The 16,679-nt window shown below is 36.7% G+C and overlaps 1 protein-coding gene across 3 annotated transcripts in view; it reads right to left on the reverse strand.

The window, feature by feature from the left end:
- LOC6046831 overlaps positions 1-16,679 on the reverse strand; it is a 138,646-nt gene that overhangs the window by 63,943 nt on the left and 58,024 nt on the right. For 2 of the 3 annotated variants that reach the window (XM_038262458.1, XM_038262457.1), the window contains exons 2-3: positions 1,903-2,452; positions 1,089-1,133 (exon numbers count right to left, since the gene is read on the reverse strand). In XM_038262458.1, coding sequence (XP_038118386.1) covers positions 1,089-1,133; positions 1,903-1,967 — 110 coding nt within the window. In that variant the 5' untranslated portion in view covers positions 1,968-2,452. Of the gene's footprint in view, positions 1-1,088; positions 1,134-1,902; positions 2,453-2,646; positions 2,669-16,679 lie in introns of those variants that run through there. The other variant, XM_038262459.1, reaches the window with a different exon arrangement.

Raw genomic sequence — 16,679 nt, forward strand, 5'->3', positions numbered from 1 at the left:
AATTGCCATCATTTTTTTCTTACACAGTCGACTGTCTGGTCTATCGATGAATTCTTCAGTCCCTGTTTGCTTTAAAAATCTCTTCCGGTTGTCAATAATTTCAGTTTTCATGGCTTGCATAGACATTTTTCTTGGCGAAACGAAGCTTTAAAGGGTGTTTGACATTAGTTTGGTTTTGTTTGATGGACGTTGCCATGATTCTCTCCCATAGCTGGGTATCAAGAAAAAAAATATTTTCAATCGAGTCTTCATTTTGCATCGTTCTGTAATCTGATGATTATCTTCCTCGACGGTCCCTTGGATATTGACAAGCAGAGAGTCGACTGTAAAATGCTATTTCCCCGAACGCGGTCAAGCCGAAATGCCCGGTGCCCAGGAGCGCGCGCGCTCCGGGGCACCGGGCATTTCGGCTTGACCGCGTTCGGGGAAATGGCGTTCAGGGAAATGACTATTCAGGGAAATGACTATTCAGGGATATGACTAATCGGGTAAATGGCATTCGGGATTGTGGCCCATTCGGGAAAATGGCATTCGGGAATGTGGACGATTAGGGGAAATGGGAAATTCGGGTAAATGGAATTCGGGGAAATGACTATTAGGGGAAGTGTCTTTTCGGGGAAGTGGCATTCGGGGAAATGTCCCTTCGGTAATATGGGTTTCGGGAAAATGTCATAGATTCCTGATCAGTGCTTCATCAATAGGATTCATTTCCTTTTAACCACAGCTGGTTACAAATCAGATTTGTGACCAGTTCCATGAAATTTTGAATCAGATACATCCTTTCTAGCTGACTTTTTGAAATGGTGTTGTGAAATCATGGCGATAAGGATCTGTTGAAAAGGTACTTCAGCTTTCATCATAGAACCGCTGGTATAAACAGCTTTTGTTGGAAAATTCAATAACATCAAATAAATTTTGAGAGCTTCAGCTTTTGTGTTTCGATGGCCAGTTTCATGATATTTCCAGTGGGTCCAAATTCTAACGCATAATCTATTGAAAATCGCAATCCTGTTAGCAAAAGGTATAGCTGCACCATATTTCGCCTGAATAAATGAAGAAAGCTTCTGCTCTAACCACCTCCAACTTACCTCTGCGATCCCACCGGGTCCAGCTCGACCTCCTTGGAGTGCTTCCTGAGAAGAGCAAGCAGAAAAAAGCAAACGTAAATGATACCGAAATGCAATAGCTGGGTGAGATAAAACACAAAAGGCTGGGGCACAAAATGGTTCAACAAGTTGTACGAGATGCATCTTTTGCCTGGCAGCACTTTTCAGAACAAAAAAAATCTGAAGCTGGCGCGCTGAAAGGTGCAAATATCAGTTGAAAACTTGCTAGCAAAAGAAGCAGGCGAAAACAATAGAGGTTGAGAAAGCACTGAAATGGCTGTTTTTAGCAAAATCTTGCTGCATTTGACGTGTGATTTTTTTTTTAAATAAAAGGTTGAGATTCATTTTGCTTTCATGGCGGTATGTTACCAAAGTTTGTGACTTTCAAAGAACAACAGCAAATCTTGATACAAAGTTTTTCTGCTTTTGGATAGTACAACAATAAAAGAACAGAATATTATGAATCAATTTTCCATAGCTCTTGTTGAGCCTGCTATAACTGGAAGTAACTACCCGTAAAACTAATTTAATCATAATATGATTATAGTAAAGTCAATATCTGGAGTTTTTTTTGAAAAGGTCCAATAAACCAAATTTCCAGTTTTTGATTTTTGGGTTTTTGGGTGTTTTTGAAACCGAGTCAGAGGTATAAAAAAACACCCAAAAAACAAAAACTGAAAATTTCGTTAATTGAACCTTTTCAAAAAACAAAAAAAAACTCCAGATATAGAATTCAGTCTAGATAACTTCCTGGTATTCTAGACCAATACCCTCACCCCTGCTCCAAATCACTCACCTTTCCTCCGATGAGGGTGATGGCGCTTTACATATTTCCTGTTCATCTTCCTTGTCCTTCAGCATGCTTCCTCCTCCAACTCACGACACTCGAAATAACTTTTTTTTTCTTTCTCTCTCCCTCTTATCTTACTCTAAACTAGACTTTCACGTTTCAGTGCTTGAGTATCGGGCTGTGAGCGTGTGGGTGTGAGCGTAGCCTACTATGTGGAATGCTCATACGAGGTTCGGTCTTCGTCTAAGTGAGAAATCCTATCGAATTCCATCCATTCTTCGCCGGCATTGACGCCGAGCACTGGCATGGCATTCTAGATTGAGCTTTTAAACTTCGCCGTCACAGCCAGCTGAGCTTTAAGCACTTTTTTGAATTCGTTTTGTTCAGCATACTTTCTACTCTCTGTACTGCTCTGTCACACTCGATTCCACTTAACACAGATCAATTGTTAGCACAAATTAGGGATTCAATAGGCAGTTACTTATTACTTCATGAATAATTCAGCACGTAGATTGGAATCCACTGTTTGGGTCAATTAGTTGTACCGATCGACGACCTGGAATATAAATGGAAAAAAGTAATTAATAATATGGCAACACTGTACTTATGCAACAAATTAACCGCAGCCTAATCAATCGAAACCTAATGATGTATTCAATTCCACACTAGCTATCTTGTTTACCCAATTTGGCGAGTCGGCTAATAGTTTATACCCAATTTCGACCGACACAAAGTAAACAAACGACCCACCTATGGTTATGAGAATGCGCCCGTGCTAGGTGACCGGCGAGAACATACTGGATGCGTGCTCTGCCGTGTTGTTGGATCGCGAGAATTAGGACCACTTAGAAGAAATTGAGAGAGTGGTTATGGTTTGATGAAGGCATGCACGAAATTTCGATACCATGTATGGGAAGCGGCGTCACCACGCACTTTGAACGACGTTTATTGTCGTGGTCACCCTTGCGGCGGTGATTTTGTGGCATAGAAAAGTAGATGAAGAAATTATTTTTATTAAATATTTTTTAAACGTCCATCCAAAAATTTCTACCGCGAAAAAACAATTGCACCGACTAAATCAACCGATGTACAAATTGAGACCGCTATGTACGTTTAAAAACTTGAAAATAAACGGGAATACTTAGACAGCAACATCAGATGTCTGCCTTGAGAATAATAATTAAAATAAAAAAAGACAAACGGGAATGTCGAGCAACTTCCGATTGCTTGCCTTATGGCCTATCTACAATCACTTAGCTTAGAAAATTTCACTTAGCTTAGGAATTTGAATCAATGGAAATAAATCTGAGTTTCTACAATGGAAAAGTAATCAAATTAGAAACTGACGTTTGGTTTGGAAAATTTCAAAATCTACGGTAAGTTGACGTTTCCATATCAAAGGTAAACAAACAACTGCATAGCAACGTATATCAGCCCAGCAAGTTTTCTAAGTTGATTGTGGATGACGAACGTAAGTTGCAGACTTTCCTAAGTAACTACTTTACTTAGATGTTCTAAGCTAAGTGATTGTAGATAGGCCATTAATAATACTGCTAAACACATTATGCCGTTGGTCGCAACGCTCACTTAGAGCGTATCCTAGGCCATATACCTTCCCAAAAGCCGCTCAACTGCAAGCGAAACTTATTTAGGGATACCCTGGAGGATCCAAATCAAATGTGTTCCGATTTGGCTCAATTTTGGCATGGAGTTCCTTGACCAAAATGTCAACTATTTTCACTAAAATTGCGATGGTGATTAGGGGAGAGTGGGGAGACTTGATCCCCGGGGACACTTGATCCCAAGCCTGTATCTCGTCAGCATGTGGGTAAAACAATTAACTTTGTTCTAGAAAGTTGTGCGAAATTGACTAAAACTCATTGTAGAAAACAAAGAAAAAAATTAAAAAATGTTTGGATTGAGTTACACACATTTTTCTAAGAAGTGCTGCAAAAAACTTCCATGAGATCTTTTTTCTTTGTTTTGATAAGTATAGAAAACACTCAAAAATTATTCAAAAAAATATTTTTTATACATGAATTGTTTGATAAACATATCAACTCCAAAACCCTTACACATTTGACGTTAAATTGATCGTCATACTATTTTTACAATCAATTGTTTAAAAATGTACGTTTAGGGAGACTTGATCCCTGCATTTTTACAGTCACTGGAATCAGCCTCAAGATTAAATAATTTGGCTGGGTTTTCGTACATAGTTTCCTTTAGTATAGTTGTACACAGGGCTGTGGAGTCGGAGTCGGAGTCGGAGTCGGAGCCGGAGTCGGTGGAGTCGGGTCTTTTTGGAGACCTGGAGTCGGAGTCGGAGTCGGAGTCGTCAAAACTCGAACAGCTGGAGTCGGAGTCGGAGCCGGAGTCGGCTAAATTTTAAGAGCTGGAGTCGGAGTCGAAATCGGAGCCGAAGATTTCTGATAACCCGGAGTCGGAGTCGGAGCCGGAGTTATCTTAAATTCAACAAAAATTTTTTTTTATTGTTCAGTATTTCCTAAAGAACAGCTTAATTTAAAAAATATCTTATATTTTTAATTGATTCATCAGATGCCATTATGTTTTTGTAGCTTTTTATTGTGATTGAAAAGCTCTAATTGTGATATTGCACTATAATCACACCCAAAGGAAAAATATATCTCAAAATCTTCAACTGTGAATTTGCTGCAGAAAATGTCACATTTTATAACATTTTTTGCAGCAAGCCCGTAGATCATTTTTGCCCGCGTGTTAACATTTGAGCGATCTGCAGTTCTCACCAACACATATAATGCTGGCCCATCCCCGAGCAACACTCCAATGAGAAGCATATGTTGATGCTCTTCCACTCACTTATCATCTAGCGTCCATGGCGCTGTTGTAGTGTACCGGATCAATAACTAAGAAGTCGGTGGTTCAATCCTCGTTCTGATAAGGTTTTTTTTTGTGAAAGACAACCAAAAAGCCGTCGGTAATGTCGATAATTGTCGGTAACGGGCAAAAATGTCATACCCCTATATCGCAAAAATGCATGAGGACAGTTTTCATGCAGATTCTGATATACTTTCATGCCGCCATGACCACCGTTTGTGAGGTGTGGTGTGAGTACAAGAAAGTCAAAGTGTTGCGTTTAAAATAATTGAAACTATCAAAAAATATCAAAAGAAGTTGCAACAAATTTTGAAATAATCATTGATTGTTGATGTTGATTTTAGGTAAACTATGTTGATATCGTTGCAAATTATCTTTGAACAAATCTCAAGAATTCAGTACAAAAATAAACTAATAAAAAAATGTATAGAACAAAATATAGGATTTTAATTTATTTTTCAAATATTATAAAAAAACAAAATCAATATATTATTAACTGGTACGAATTTTCTCATACTGTATGTCCCACGCCAATATGACGGAAGTTAATAATCATTGCAAATCAATGTACCTTAAAAAAATGAAATATTTGTGACCTAGAAAATATTTTACTTGTGGATATTTGTTTTTTATTATATTTTAAGTTTTTTCATATATTTTGATGGAGGCGCAAGATCATTCATAAAGCTTCGTTTTAGGTTTCACGAAGTATCGCGAACCTCCTTTTTAAAGCATATAAAATTTTAAAATTAAAATAAATTAAAAATTTCCAGGGTAAAATATTTTCCATGTCACAGATATTTGAAAAGGACATCTTAAGCGTCCTTTCCACGAAATTGTTTAGATACATTGATTTGCAATAATAATCTCCTTCAGCTATGGCGTGATGTCCATGTACGTCCTAAAAAAAAACAAAAAAAAAATGTTTCGTTTAAAATTGTCATTTAAAAAACAAGGTGCCTGTCACTGTGCTTCTTACAAATGTCAGCCTGAAAAAAAATGAATTTTATTGTTCAACAGATCATCAAGGCCAGGTTTCTTTTAGTTATGCATTCAAAAATAACAATTTAATATTTAAATTTATTAGCTTTGAAAAAAATATTTTCAAAATTGAGGTTAAGCAAATAAATCCAAATTTACTTACAAAACTGTTCTTCTAAAATGCCTCTAAAACTGAAAATATTTTTTGATTTCTATTTCCATAACGTATAAAATTTGTAACCTAGAAACTTTTTTTCCGTTTATTTACTTTACTTTACTTTTACTTAACTTATTTTTCTTGAGAAAAACATGACGCTTAGAGAGTATTTAAATAATCCTATTTATCGATGTTTTAAAAATAATTAACTAATAATAGTTAACTAACTTTTGGAACATTTAAAAATATGTGGAGTCGGAGTCGGAGTCGGAGCCAACCATTTGTTGAAAGCTGGAGTCGGAGTCGGAGTCGGAGTCGGCTAGAGTTGGTAGGCCGGAGTCGGAGTCGGAGTCGGAGCCAACCATTTGTTGAAAGCCGGAGCCGGAGTCGGAGTCGGAGTCGGAGTCGGCTAATCTGAGAAAGCCGGAGTCGGAGTTGGAGTCGGAGTCGTTTGAAATATGACCCGACTCCGCAGCCAAGGTTGTACATAACTAACTGCAGTTTGAACCATTTTTCAAAAGTTTTGTAAACAAAAATTACCAGCTTTTGTAAACATGCTCAATTTTGGTCTAAAAAAGAAAATTTTAAGTTTTTAAATATTTTACATGCTAAACTTGTTATATTTTGAACACAAACGTACAGGTTTAATGTGAAATTGCTGTATCTTATAGAAAATTAAAAGTTTGGATGAATAAGAAACATTTTGCTTAAGATTTCTTCAAAATGTTGAAAGGGGGATCAAATTACCCCCAACATTTTGAAAATGCCGGTTTAAAATATTTTTTTAAAAGGCTTGGCATTATTCGAAGAGTTTAGCTGATGAAATACCCTTATCAGCCAAACATAGTTGAATGTTTAAGCTTTCAATTCATGCAAAAAGATCATAGTTTTGTGAGAAATTGACAGAGTTATGTGCGATACAAAAAAAGGGGATCAAGTCTCCCCACTCTCCCCTACTCGTTTTCGCCATTTTTTCAGAAAATCATATCTCAGAATCCTGTTAATAGATATTTACCATTTTTGGATATGTTAAGTAAAACATCCTGAAATATCATAGACAAATATTTTCAGCTGTGAGATCTTTGGACCTTCAAAATAGCAAGCTAAGTTTTCATTTGATCTGTAAGTGTATTCAGCTATTCAGTTTGTGAAATGTCATAGTATAATTCATTTATTTATTTATTCATTCATTCATTCATTTGGATAAGCACCCCAATCGCTAAACAAAAAAACGGGTCTCATTATTTTGGCCAAGGAACTCCTACGCAAAATTTGAGAAAAATCGAAGCACATTTTCTTTGGATCTTACCTCACAGAAAATTTACCAAAATATTTACCAATTCCCGTGATCGTGAATCCTGTTCATGAATTTTAGAACCACGAACTCAACCACGAAGAAATTTATTCATGAGTATGGTGGATTTGCACTATAAACGTGAATATATCGTTCTTGCCATTTCATAAGGGCACATAACTTTTTTAGGCAAGAGTGTGTCCCTTTCACACTTTATGTAAACTGTCATTTGAGTGAAAGGGATACACTTTTGTTTACAAAATTATGTGCCTTTTTGAAATGCTATATGGTTTACTTTTTTCCGTGCTGTTTGATGTGGAATCGCTGTTTATGGATATCTGAATATCGAATATATTCAATAAATATCTAACACGAAGTCTCGACTTAATATCTTTTTTCAATCTCAACGATACTTTGCTTAATTTGGTACAGATTTTACATTCTGCAGGTTTTTTGTAAGCTTCACAGTCCAGACTCAACTATCCTCAAATTTTACTATCAAATTTTTCGATTATTAGAAGGTTATCAAAGTTGTTAGTAATGAAGAGAACAATTCAGTGAAAAATATGCACTCTAGGGACCATCCATATACCACGTGAACACTTTCTTTGGTAATCTCAACCCCCCTCTCCCTCCCCTCATGGACAATTGTTCATACAAAATTAATCTTTTTTGTATGGAGCGTGGACAATTGCCAAGGTGTCCACAGGTTTTATGGATGATCCCTTGAAATATTTACTTATTTTTAATTAACTAATTTCACAAAAAAGCTGTATTCCAAGGATAAAGCGAGATCAGCAAGAATCAGCTATTTAAAAGCCATATTTTCAGAACTGAACAAATATGGACACTTTAAAAAATCGATATTATGCTTATCTTTATCTGAAATTTAGATTAAAATGAGAAAATCATGAAATCGGTTTTATCGCAAAAATTTAAAGTATTGTTGAAAAATTATATTTTTTTTTAAATGTCCTATCTTTGGAACATTTATTTTTCATCACATCCTTTGGACTCATGAAGACCTCAAATTGATCAGAAAATTTCTTCGGCGTCATCCATAAAGTTTGTCACGCTTCCTTGCGGGGAAGGGGGGGGGGGTGGCTGAGCAAGTGTGACATTACTTTTTATAAGTATATGAAAAGCGTGACAAAAGGGGGGAGGGGAGGGATTTTGGCTGATTTTAGCGTGGCATACTTTATGGATGAAGCCTTCCCAAGGTTTAGATTTTTGAATATTTGCATACAATTTTTGTATGGACAGCTGTCAAATTTGTATGGGAACTTGCAACATACCTTACATACCTGGATGCCCATCAAATAGTGTCAGCCAAAAAGCAAAAATAAAAATTCAAATGCCATGAAATCGACCCAATTGCTGTAATGTCTATTTTAAAAAAAATCGATTTTTTGATCATAATTTGAGATTAAATAATTCGAGTTCAACAACCCCGGATGAGTAAAGTGGATAAGATTATAACTTGTTACATTACCAAATTCCCGAATAATCATTCTTACAAAAAACTATGTTGTCATATCTGTGGATGGTTCTCCGGACGCCCGATTTGATGTCGTACTCAGAATTGCTAAAAAAACCTATTTCATCGAAGAAATACAGAAATTTATTCAAATTCTGCCTTTTTTGATACCCACCTGTATTATTTTTTGGGACTTGTCATTTTATGAGAAATTTTATATACTTTTTGAATCTGTGTTAACCCAAAAGAGTAATTTTTTCATAAAATTGTTATTTTTTCATTTTATAATTATGTGTTTTTTATTACCCTGCAAGGGTTATGTTTTACAGTATTACAATGTTCTACAAAGTTGTAGACAGACAATTTTTAACATATAAACATGAGGGGTTGTTACGAGTTATCGCGATTTTACGAAAAAAAAAATAATTTGAAAAAGTTACTTTTTGGTTTTGTCGTTCGCGTCAGTCGCGGGTGACCTTGAACGGCCCTGGTCAAAACCAAAGAACTATTTCAAAACATTTTTTTTCGTAAAATCGTGATAACTCGTGATGGTTACAAGCAAACCCTCACTCTTAGTAACCATGAAAAGATACATCAAACACGAAATTTAAATATGATTTTTTTTTTGTTTTAGATGAAAAACAGTTGTGTTTTGAAAAATGGCAGAATTTTGGAAACTTTTTTTGTATCTTATTCGATGTAAAATATTTTTTTTCGGAATGCTGAGTACGATATCATATCGGGCGTCTAATTTTACCTTAAAAGTCCCTTTGACACCAAATTTCCAAACTATTAAATTCCCAGACGGTCCCGGTGGCATTTTTCGAGACGAGATTTGTCTGATCACGCCTTCCGTCGGACGGGAAGTAAATGTTGGCCCCGAACTAACCAAAAGGTTAGGTCGTTAGCTCAGTCCAGGTGAAGGAGTCGTCTCCCTGGGTCCTGTCTCGGTGGAGTCGCTGGTAGGCAGTTGGACTAACAATCCAAAGGTCGTCAGTTTGAATCCCGGGGTGGATGGAAGCTAAGGTGTAAAAAGAGGTTTGCATTTGCCTCAACAATCAAACCCTCGGACACCTAGTTTCGAGTAGGAATCTCGCAATCGAGAACGCCAAGGCAATGCTGTAGAGCGAATAATTTGATTTTTGATTTGAAATTTTCAGACTGCAATTTGGGCTCTGCAGAGTTGTAAAAAAACGAAGAGTGCTGAAATAATCGAGGTTTGCAGTGAGTTTCATACAACATTTCTTAAATTCTTAAACAAACTGTACACATCTTGAAACAAATACTTTTTTAAGATATGAAAAAACAAACAGAGCAAAACAAGTGGGCTTGATTTGTGTTTGTTTTTTTTTTCATTTTATATTAGTTTTGAGGAGTATTAATATTTGTACCAGTAAAATATCAGACTTTTTCATTCCATCCCTTATTATCCATTCAATTGCTGAAAAAACCTATGAATACAATTTTTAATTGGATATCATGTAAACATGTTTTGATTCAATTATGTAACTTTTAGCAGTAATTAATTCATTTTATTTTGTATTTCATTCAAATATATTTTTAACAGATCAATCGTCTATTTATCACTGATACCATCCACTACAGCAGCAGCAGCAGCAGCAGAAAGCTCACTCTAAAACACCCCGAACCATGTGCTACTCTCTAAACGGCTCGACAAACAATTAATAAGATCGGTACACACAGCCTACGCCTTATAAATTAAGGTGCCAACACGCCAACCAATGAACTAAATCTCAGCGCCCATAGTTTGTGGCGTTAAGTCGAGTCGAGATATCCGCACTTTTGGCTACCCGGAAATTGTCGGAAGTGTGGGTTTCGAGTAATTTTGGGTGGTGAAATTTGGCCCAAATTAGTTTGCCTTCATTTGCCTAATTGGTTAGAGGAGGAGCGCCGGCAGCAGTCGGAGCGGAAGCTTTTCGAGATGCTCGAAAGGGAGTTGGATTTGGAGGAGACTAGATAAAGTGGCACAGATGCTGATTCTGGGGCGAGATACAGTGTACGAAACTAATTGGCAGCTTTTGGGTTGGAAATAACCGAATAACAAGTTTCGTGTTACAGAAATTGTGAGATTGTGCTTGGTTTGTGTCGAACGTCGAATGCTCGTACGTGGGTGGTCAACGGTACGGTATGCCTTGCTCTATAGCACTGTCGGATATACGATAACGAATCGTTACTTTGGAGTGGCATTATCTAGATTCTATTTACTAATGATTGCAACCGTACTCGGTTAATAGCACTATCAATACGAATGCTTGTCTAGGGTAATCCGCTTAGCGGTACACTCAACTGAAGTTTTTATGATACAAATTTGATATTATCCGTTTGAATTCATTGAGAAATCTTTGGTTTTGTCAAACGAACACACCATTTGAATTCTAGCTTTACAATTTCAAATCACTAAACCCAAATTTGGCCACTCCGCTGGTGGCTATCAATATTTCAAACCGGTATTAGCAAGTTGATATCATTATCCTCCCATCGTGTGGTGGTGTCACTTGAGCGTGTGCAGCTGCTTCGTGAAGAGTAGTGTCACGATGTATATCATCATCACGTGAGAACTTAAGCTGCACAACGAGATGCAGAAGCATTCCTGGCAGGTCTTCTACCTCTCTCCGGTATGCCACACGGGTGCTGCATCGTTCGCTAATGGGAGTTGAATGGCGTGGGTCATTCGACAGTTGGGGAACAACTTGAACATGTTGATTTCGAGTGCTGATACGTTTGAGGTAGAAACATATAAAAACTGCACCAAAATTGCCTTATTCTCTCCACCTCAAGAAATTTCGCACGAAGAGTGTGTGTCGGTGTTCTGCTTCTAAACTGTCACTGTTTCCGCCCAGGAATAGATAACGAACCACCAGCTCCAGATAGTGATAGTGTAGCAAAAAGCTCCCACCCATAATAGTAGTACGACACTACGGCTTCACGACCGTGCATAATCTCTCCTCTTGAGAGTGTCTTTACCGCTATCAACCGGTGTAAGAAACATTCTACAAGTGGTGCTTCCCGACAAGAAACTCAATGAACTGACTGGGACCAGGACGGTACGGTCGTCCCAAAATAGAACATGCCACTTGAGACGCTCGGTGCATCTCTCGTCAACGCAGCAAAACCCTAACGAACCTCATGAAACGGAAGACGGACGAAACGAGGGAAGCTGTAATAATATGGTTCCACTCGATCTGATTCCAATGGAAGCTTTTATCTTCGACAATACACTCTGCAGAACCGCATCTCTGGGGCTGCTCAATCTAATCAGAGTTGAAAGCTTGTAGCGTGGAGCTTCGATTGCCTTCATTGTTGTTGCTTTGTCTTATCTCTTGGATATTGGTTTTTAGATAAAGTTTTATGTTACTCGTGTGACCTCCGTTAAATTATCGAACAGCTCGTTAGGTTGAATGACCAACTGCTCATAAGCATGACGAATTTAAATTATCATTTGTAGAAATATTCAATTTTAACAAGTTGATTATTTTTAAGGGTTAAGGGAAGGATTTTTGGGTTATTTAGGTAAAAATGGGACTACTGGAAAACAGTTTACTTTTTCAGGAAAGCGGTTCGACATCTTATAGTTAACATTTAGACGCATCTACTGTTCAATTATAAGCATGGAATTGTGAAGAAAAGAGATTTAGTTTATTTAGGACATCTTTCTTCTGGATGGATTACGGAAGTAAATATCAAACTGAATAAAATTTGCTGATTTATTAAAATATAAATTAAACTATTACGTAGTTTCAATGTTCACTTTCGATTTAGGTAATTCTCTACCAACTCACACGAAATCGGAAAAAGTTGCCCCGACCCCTCTTCAATTTGCGTGAAACTTTGTCCTAAGGGGTAACTTTTGTCCCTGATCACGAATCCGTGGTCCGTTTTTTGATATCTCGTGACGGAGGGGCGGTACGACCCCTTCCATTTATGAATATGCGAAAAAAGAGGTGTTTTTCAATAATTTGCCGCCTGAAACGGTGATGAGATAGAAAATTTGTGTCAAAGGGATTTTTATGTAAAATCAGACGCCCGATTTGATGGCGTACTCTGAATTCCGAAAAATCGTATTTTTCATCGAAAAAAACACTAAAAAAGTTTTAAAAATTCTCCCATTTTCCGTTACTTGACTGTAAATTTTTTTGGAACATGTCATTTTATGGGAAATTTAATGTACTTTTTGAGTCTACATTGACCCAGAAGGGTCATTTTTTCATTTAGAACAACATTTTTCATTTTAAAATTTCGTGTTTTTTTCTAACTTTGCAGGGTTATTTTTTAGAGTGTAACAATGTTCTACAAAGTTGTAGAACAGACAATTACAAAAATTTTGATAAATAGAAAAAAGGGGTTTGCTTATAAACATCACGAGTTATCGCTATTTTACGAAAAAAAGTTTTGATAAAGTTACTTTTTGCGATTCTCTTTGTTTTGTCGTCCGTGTCTGTCGCGGGTGACCATGAACGGCCATGATCAACGACGACCAACTTATTCAAAAACAAATATTCGTGAAATCGCAATAACTCGTGATGTTTATAAGCAAACTCCTTATGTCTTTGTATCAACATTTTTGTAATTGTCTGCTCTACAACTTTGTAGAACATTGTTACACTCTAAAAAATAACCCTGCAAAGTTAGAAAAAACACGAAATTTTAAAATGAAAAATTTTGTTCTAAATGAAAAAATGACCCTTCTGAGTCAATGTAGATTCGAAAAGTACATTAAATTTCCCATAAAATGACATGTTCAAAATTTGTTTACAGTCGAGTAACGGAAAATTTGAGAATTTTAAAAAAAAATTTAGTGTTTTTTTCGATGAAAAATACGTTTTTTCGGAATTCTGAGTACGCCATCAAATCGGGCGTCTGATTTTATATAAAAGTCCCTTTGACACCAAATTTCTATCTCATCACCGTTTCAGGCTGCGAATTATTGAAAAACATCTCTTTTTCGCATGGTCAAAAATGGAAGGGGTCGTACCGCCCCTCCGTCACGAGATATCAAAAAACGGACCTCTGATTCTTGACCAGGGACAAAAGTTACCCCTTAGGACAAAATTTCACGCAAATCGAATAGGGGTCGGGGCAACTGTTGTGTGAGTTGGCGGTGAATTACCCATTTAGCAAAACAAAAATGGCTTTCCACACTAAAAATTTAATCGAAAATTAAACGCGAAGCCTCATTACCAAATGGGTACTATTCACACCGCCCAGAAGGTCCCGCAGCCATGCGAAAAACCTTTTCCCCGCCGGGACCCCCGCAAAGATGCCCGATAAGTGAAATTGGAATAAATTTGTGCCTAAAAAGCGAGATGGCAGATTTCGAAAAAAAAAGTGGTACCCTCAAATCGAGTGACTCGATAGAGAAGAGAAGAAAAAAGTTTATTTCCTCCTGCCTCTTCCCACTTTAAAATTTAAAAACTTTTCATCGTTAATAAAAACGAACCGAATTACAACTTGAGTCTATCACGGCGGGTTTAACCGTGTCCCAGCTGGGACCAGATTTTGTGCTGCTTCCTCGTTGTCACCGTTGTCTCTCTACTGCACAGTGGTCCGAAACCGAAATCTAGCGTTACAAAATTGATACCGGCCACAATTTAAGATTTAGAGCTTTGATGTCTTCGGGACAAATGATCAGGGTCAATAGGGGCATCTATTGGTATGATGGACATTAGGGTGGTCCAAATCTTAGGGTGGTCCAGAATTTTTATTTTGGCGGGATGACGAGATAGCGCTTTGGTGTCTTCAGAAAAATTGTAGAAAACACCATTCTGAGCAACTTTGCTGAAGAGCACAAAGCCTTATCTTCAAACGGGAAGTTTCTAGAGCCGTTTTTGTAATTTTGGTTGAAGTGTTTATGAAAAAATGAGTTTTTTTTAATTTATCAACTCATGCTTGTGTCGTAGCGAGTTGGTGTCTTGTAGACATTTGTAGATCTTATCAAAACACACATTTATCTTCCAAGAGAGCAAAAATCGGACCTTTAAAACGAAAGTTATAGCCAAAATACGACGAAAAAGACGCCATTTTGAAATGTGAATAACTCGAAAAGGTGGTGGAGTTTGACCTCGCTCTTAGAAGCATCTGAAAGTACACATTTTAGAGTACATTTGCTGAAAATATCTCGGGGGTCTTTTTTGTTCAACTTATTTGATCTCAATTTGAAAATATGCATTTTTCAATCGTTTTTTGCCCATAACTTTTGATAGAATTGACCAAAATTCATTTTTCAAGAATAAAAATGTTCATTTTGACAAGCTCTACAATTGTCTAGAAGGGCTCAAAAATGTACAAAATGATCTAGTGGTTTTAAAAGAAGAAACAAGTTTTTACTGAAATATTTCAGGAATCAACACAATAATTAAATTTATTCCTGAAATATTTCAGCCAAAACTTGTTACTTCTTTTACAACCACTACATCATTTTGTACATTTTTGAGCCCTTCTAGACAATTGTAGAGCTTGTCAAAATGAACATTTTTATTCTTGAAAAATGAATTTTGGTCAATTCTATCAAAAGTTATGGGCAAAAAACGATTGAAAAATGCATATTTTCAAATTGAGATCAAATAAGTTGAACAAAAAAGACCCCCGAGATATTTTCAGCAAATGTACTCTAAAATGTGTACTTTCAGATGCTTCTAAGAGCGAGGTCAAACTCCACCACCTTTTCGAGTTATTCACATTTCAAAATGGCGTCTTTTTCGTTGTATTTTGGCTATAACTTTCGTTTTAAAGGTCCGATTTTTGCTCTCTTGAAAGATAAATGTGTGTTTTGATAAGCTCTACAAATGTCTAGAAGACACCAACTCGCTACGACACAAGCCTGAGTTGATAAATTCAAAAAACTCATTTTTTCATAAACACTTCAACCTAAATTACAAAAATGGCTCTAGAAACTTCCCGTTTGAAGATAGAGCTTTGTGCTCTTGAGCAAAGTTGCTCAGAATGGTGTTTTCTACAACTTTTCTGAAGACACCAAAGCGCTATCTCGTCATCCCGTCAAAATAAAAATTCTGAACCACCCTAAAATTTGGACCACCCTAATGTCCACCATACCAAAAGATGCCCCCCTAGTAACATTTTTAAACTTACAGGTTTTATCAGGGTTCTGAAAACCCTGATACGGCCTAAATAGGCTTTTATGGCCTACTTAAAACCTAAAATGTTACTAGGGCCCTATTGACCCTGATCATTTGTCCCGAAGACACCAAAGCTCTAAATCTTAACGTGTGGCCGGTATCAATTTTGTCACGCTAGATTTCGGTTTCGGACCACTGTGTACTGGGGAAAGTTGTCTGAGGGTGGGTTTCATTTGCAAATTGGATCTCGTTTAATGAGACCCTTCGACAATTTGTTAAGTGATTGGCCTTGGGAATTTAATTTTAAAGAAGATTTTGTTATGTAGTTTAGGTAGTTTGAAAGTTATTTTTCTTCATGAAAATATGAAACAGATTTGGAAAAGATTTGGACAGAACTTAAGCAACATACAAAAAATAATGTTTAATTGTGACGTAAACCTGGCTCACATTGATATGAATTCACTTCATTTAAAAATATTATTGAATGCCATGTAAGCTTTTTTAAACAAAGTAATTTTCCACAATTTAGCGATTTCTAAACTTGAAATGTCAAACGTCAATTTTGCATCACCGCCAACTGGGACGAAGCGGGACCACAGTCTGACTAGGGACAACACGTTTAAGAGCACTTAAAAGCTTCAAATATGGAAATGAATGCACACATTTTGTTGCTCTGAATCTGGTCTATCCGAAATCACTGAAAAATGCCAAATTATTAGGCTACAACATTGCTAAAACTGCTGTCCCAATTCGCCCCAGATAGAGGCATTAGTTTTTCCATACAAGTCTCCATACAATTTTGAGGCTGGTCGTGGTCAAACAAAATGGTTATGTAAATGTATAAAATTATGTATCTTGAGAAAAGATTTTCTGATCGATTTGGTGTCTTCGGCAAAGTTGTAGGTTAAAATTAGAACTTTT

The sequence above is a fragment of the Culex quinquefasciatus genome, chromosome 3 (assembly GCF_015732765.1).
Source record: "Culex quinquefasciatus strain JHB chromosome 3, VPISU_Cqui_1.0_pri_paternal, whole genome shotgun sequence".
Classification (NCBI taxonomy): domain Eukaryota; kingdom Metazoa; phylum Arthropoda; class Insecta; order Diptera; family Culicidae; genus Culex; species Culex quinquefasciatus.